This window comes from Vicia villosa, unplaced genomic scaffold, assembly GCF_029867415.1.
Source record: "Vicia villosa cultivar HV-30 ecotype Madison, WI unplaced genomic scaffold, Vvil1.0 ctg.001875F_1_1_3, whole genome shotgun sequence".
Lineage (NCBI taxonomy): Eukaryota > Viridiplantae > Streptophyta > Magnoliopsida > Fabales > Fabaceae > Vicia > Vicia villosa.
Window position 1 is genome coordinate 2,905 of NW_026705759.1, and position 5,677 is coordinate 8,581.

General features: G+C 35.1%; 1 protein-coding gene across 1 annotated transcript; it reads left to right on the top strand.

Moving 5' to 3' along the window:
• The first annotated feature begins 2,522 nt into the window (after positions 1–2,522).
• Positions 2,523–3,138, top strand: LOC131636963 (probable transcription repressor OFP9). The gene has a single exon (XM_058907536.1). The coding sequence runs from the start codon at positions 2,630–2,632 to the stop codon at positions 3,098–3,100; it is 471 nt and encodes a 156-aa protein (XP_058763519.1). The 5' UTR covers positions 2,523–2,629; the 3' UTR covers positions 3,101–3,138.
• The last annotated feature ends 2,539 nt before the right edge of the window (positions 3,139–5,677 follow it).

The following is a 5,677-nucleotide window of genomic DNA, read 5'->3' on the forward strand; positions in this document are numbered from 1 at the left end:
AATGGAACATAGGGAAGAAGGAGATGAACCGGAAACTTTCACCGTGTTAAAGCAATCGAGACAAGTCTATAGCCAATTGACAAGATGTAGCACCCAATGGTGTTTCCTAAGCCTCTAAACTATCAAAAATGGATCAGAGCCACTCTAAGGGGGAAATGGATGATAAAAAACCTAAAAAATCGGTTCTGAACTATAAATACAAAAACTGAAAATCGCAGACCGCACTAAACGCCAAAAACTGCGCTAAGCACGCCCTCATTTATTGATCAAACCGCCTTTGCTGATGAGCGCGCTAAGCCCCAAAAATCACGCTAAGCGCCAACCGCGCTAAGCCCCAAAAAACCGCGCTAAGCGCCCTACATTCTGCCAGACCAAGCTCTTTTAGCTCCCAGACCGCGCTAAGCACCAAAAAGCGCGCTAAGCGCCCTCAACATAACAACAAATTTTTATTTCTTCAAAACGCGTTCGCAGTTGTGTCTTCGACACTTTATTCCTCAAATCTTCGAATACGCAGAAATACCTACAAAAAGACAACAAAACTATCAAACGGTACATATTTACACGAAAACGTAACAAAACACAAACGATACAAGTATACACAAAATGGGGAATTATTCAAACGGTATTAACAAAAAGTCTCGATAAGTTCCACTATTTACATACATAAAATAACTACATTTTGGCACTTATCACCTCTTGAAAGGGATCTTTCCTAAAAATATGTGTCTCCTCATTTAATTTGCAGTCACTTGAAATTTACGGTTGGTAAGAAATGACACTCTATTTTGTGGTGCGCATAAAAAGATCTTTGATATTTTTGCATTGGCGAAATCTTTATCATACGAGTGGATTAGTTCTAGAACCAAAAGGCATCTAGTGTTTGGTTTCTCTTTTACCTTTGTAGCTTCTTGGAATACTTTTTAACCTATGTATTAAGGTAAGTATCTTTGTACGAATTTGGATTCACTGCTGTCTAGCAGAAGTGCGGATTAGATTTTGTGTCTGATGAGAGAGAAATAAAAAAAATTAAAATCAAGAGATGAAAGATAGAAATGATGAGAGAGATAAACACGTGATGGAGCATGAGGGAGGGTTGGAGAGACTAGTGTAGCAGAGGGTCCATATCCTCTTTGTACTCGTATTAATTCATTACATGATTAAATATGTTTTTGATCCCTATGAATATCTTAAATTTTATTTTTAGTCACTATAAAATAAAGACATATTTTAGTCCCTACAAAATTTGTATGCTTGCAGGTTTAGTCCCTGCTATTTTTAAAAATTTTGAAAACTCTTTCATTATCATTAAACATTTAAATTTTTGAATAATTTTTTCAGACGTGCTTTGAAGATTATAAAATATTTCTTTACTAAATTATAAATTTTTTTAAAATAAGAATAATTAAATATAATTTTTTTAATTTCAAAATATAATGATAAAAGTAATGTAAATCTCGACTTAGAAATTAATTTTTGAATTTTTTTCGAGAAACATTTTATAACGTTCTAAACATATCTATAAAATAATTATTTAAAAATACACATTAATTTAACAGCAAGAATTAAAATTACTTACATAATAATTTTTTGAAGACCAAAACGTATTATTTTTTGAGTTTAATTGGAATGCACTGACAGTGTAAAGAAGTTTTACACCGTCAGTGAATAATGAACGTTGGATTGTAAATTATATTTTATTTTTAATTTAATTATTTATTAATTCGTATTAGTGGACGGTTATGATTCACTGACTGTATAAAAAAATTTACACTGCCAGTGCATAGTAATTAATCTTTTTTTTTTTTAATAAGGGTAAAAAATAAAATTTTATAATTTTACAGCGACAAGAAATATTTAACCCTTCATTAAATAATATTTTTATAAAACTAAAAAACATAACAAGAACAACGCCCGTAGTATTAGTTTATTTCTAAATTTCTAAAACCAAACACATGCATAAACTTTTTTCAACCTAGTTGCTTATAATAATAAAAAAAAACTAAAAAAAAAAGCATGACAGTCTGTGTCGTGTTTCCCTACTCTATGTACTACTTGCACTTTTGCTTTATTTTTTTATCTTTATTGGTTAAGTAAAAAATCATTATTGCTACATGTGCTTCAAAGAAAACGTGGATCGTGTTTATCTCTAATTAGCAAACTAATCAATGATAATCACATGCTAATCACCTAATCACTTCTTTTCCTTTTTTGCTTTGTCTACAAGTTTTGCTGCCTTGTACTGTGAACCATACAAAGAAGAATCTGTTAAAGAGATTCTTAATTAGCTGTGTGTGTCTTTTGTCTGATTTTCTCCATAATTGGATTTCCACAACCACTACACACAAAAGCAATTCATGGAACTGGTTTTTTTTTCTTCAAAAGTTAAGATCATGATATCTCTAGATAAACATCAACGTCACGCATGATAACCATTGCCTTGATCTTTGGCTCAATTAATTACGAGTATTTGTAAATATGTCCCCTATCAAGCTAACACCTAACTTAGTTTTGAATGTTCCAAAGTTAAACACAATGATTAAATGCACTAACATGTCCCACTTGTCAATTGTCCATAAGTGATTATTTTCACACAAACTCTCCCTTCAAAGCATTATCTTTGTGTCCTAAAATGAAAGCCTCAAAGCAACAAAGAAAATGCAAAGCCTTGTGTTGTAGTAGCAACAGGTTCAGTGTCTCTTCTTCAGAAGAAGCAGAAAATTCTTCTTCATCTTCATCTATCTCTGATAGGTTCCCTTCCGTTTCTACACTAGCACATGCCATGGTGCAAGAGAGACTTGACCAAATGATTAGAGAAAAGCTTGAAACTAGACATGTAGAGAGAAAAATGGAGAAGAAAAGAGAAGGAACTAAGTTTGTTGTAATGTTAGCTATGGAGAAATGTTCTTACGATCCTAGAGAAGATTTTAGGGAATCAATGATGGAGATGATAACGGCGAATCGCATTCGAGACGCGAAAGATCTTCGTAGTTTGTTGAATTATTATGTGTCGATGAATTCGGAAGAATATCATGGTCTTATACTTGAGATTTTTCATGAGGTTTGTAGTAATTTGTTCTTATCATGTAAATGCAAATGGTAAATATTGTGAACATTTTCAACAGTTTTGTTTTATGGATTCAAGTGATGATTTTAAACTGTCTAAATAATATAAATGAGAACATGTAGACTGGACGCAAATTAATTTAGGCCAGACTTATGCAATTGTAAGGAAATAAACATGTACGAATATTTTAAGGGTTTTTTTTTTTTTTTAACCAAAAAAAAAAGATATTATAAATAAAAAAAGAGAGATACAAAGATCACAAGGGGGGACCAAACCAAAAACCCCTTAGGTACAAATCCTATGCCTTGGGGTACCCAACTTGTCAAGCAAGAAATCTCTTTGAATATCTTCATGAACATAATTAAATAATCTATAAGCCTTAACATGTAAACCAAGATTAGCCAAAGAATCAGCACAAAAATTGGCTTCTCTAAAAATGTGTGTCACCATGAAGTTAATATTGATCGAATAATTCCAACACACTAGCCAACGAGAACGAAGATTCCAAGGCACAAGCGAGCAATTCTTGAAAGCATTCACAACATACATACTATCCGTTTCAACCCAAATATTAGAGATGTTCCTTCGCATAGCTTCTTCAATGGCTAAAATGGCAGCCATGAACTCAGCATAAACAGGACCTTCCGAACCAAGATTGTCACAAAGGCTAAAGATGTGGTTTGCTTGGTGGTCACGGCAAACCACACCACAAGCAGCCTCATTCCGAACCGAGACCCCATCTGAATTACACTTCAGCCAGCCAGCTATGGGAGGAGACCATAACACCTCTTTGGTAGTAGTTTGTTTCTTGGAGTGAAGAGAGATACCAAAACTCTTAAGGAAAACAAAATTTTTAATGTCAGAGTTGGATGTCCTTCGAGTGTTACTTCCAGCCACTTTTGCAAGGGCAGTGACAAAACCTACGCAAGATTTCCAATTAGTTGTGGAATTCTCAAATCTTCTCTTGTTCCTAGAGGACCAAATTTGCTGAAAAATGCAAGCAATGCTTGCTTGAAGCACAGCCTTAGACTGAGAGCACCATGACTGTTGCAGAATTTTCCTACAATCATCCAGACAAACAATGGGCCTGCCAAAGAGAGAGATACTAGCAAACCAATTCCAGATTTGCTGCGCAATCTTACAGTCAAAGAAAAGGTGAGAAGAAGTTTCACATGAAGATAGACACAGGCTGCATAGAGAAGGGAAAGAAAACCCCCTTGCTTTTAAGTTCTCATCAGTTGGAATCTTATTGTGAATATACCTCCAAACTATCATAGAGTGAGATGGGGGAGTGTCTGAGTCCCAAGGGAAGGATTTCCAGGAATCACAAGGATTAGAAGTTACAACAAACTGATAGGCTTCTTTAAGAGTCAGCATCCCAGTTTTAGAAGACTTCCAAACGAAGCAATCCTCAATGTCCACATCAGGGATGGAAATTTTATCAAGCAGAGGGAGCAGGGTTGGCATGACAGTCATAATATTAGGATTAATTTGCCAAGCATGATCAGTCCACCAATCCCTAACCATAGATGTTAGGTTGTGTAATACGGTGAACTGACTTTTATATCGAAATGTCGCGGTTAAGCATGAGTCGCCACCGACTTTTATTTTATCCAATTAGGAAAGGCTAAAAGAACAGGAAAGACCTTTTGAAAGAAAACGGGTTCGGGGGGTAAGTTATACAAAGGGAAGGTGTAAGGCACCCTTTGCATCCATGGTTATCCATGGGCTCTTAATTGCTTAGCTCACTTTGTTTGTTTGATTTGTTTGAAAAGTGTCGTGTGTGAATAGTAAAAAGATTTCGTTAAGGACTTTAGCTTGTAAATAAGCGTAGCCTTGTTTTGAAATTGTTTTGAAAGGCGGTGCAAAAAGTAGTTTGAATTTGATTTGAATCTGAGCAAGCAATCAAGAACTACCTACCCTAAGTTTGTCTTTCGTGTTCTTTAAGTCTTTCGTTTGAAAGGATCTATCCATACCATGAGGGGGCAGGAAGTCTTTCAATTGGATGTTTAAGGGTCATCGAGAATAATCGTTCGTCATAAGACTGTCCCATGCCATAAAGAGGGCAAGTAGTCTAAGGGAAGGATATAATAGTCATTTTATCTTTTTAGGCATCATGCGAGGATACCTTAGCAATAGGACAATCATCTTATTTTTCCGAGGCAACTTCGAGGGAGTTTCAATAACTTTGAAGGCAACATTTGCTTTAGGTATCCTCGGAATCGAGGGACTTGACTATTCTTAGGCAACAAAATTAAGGCAACAAGGCAACAGTAATAAGGCAACAAGGCAACCAGAGGGATTACCCTAAAGGTGTGTGTGTGGCACAATCAAGTGGTTAATTCAGGTATTTTATCTTATAATTAGTGATCTATGTTAATTCAAGGCTTGCACTCCCTAAGATTACTAACCACGCAGTTTAAAATTGCAGAAATTAAAGGCAGGAAAACATAAAGTCCTACGCTATTACAATAAACACCTGCGGGGAAGGGGAAATGAAAGCAGAAAATAAGAGGGAACAATAATTAGTTTTAAATATCTTTGAATGCCTTGATCTACCTCGAACCCTCAATTGACTCTGAAAATTAAGAGGAAAATAAATAATGGGTGATT

What these genes read in the sequence shown, in the direction of transcription:
- LOC131636963 (XM_058907536.1), top strand. Translation starts at nt 2,630, where the DNA reads ATGAAAGCCTCAAAGCAACAAAGAAAATGCAAAGCCTTGTGTTGTAGT.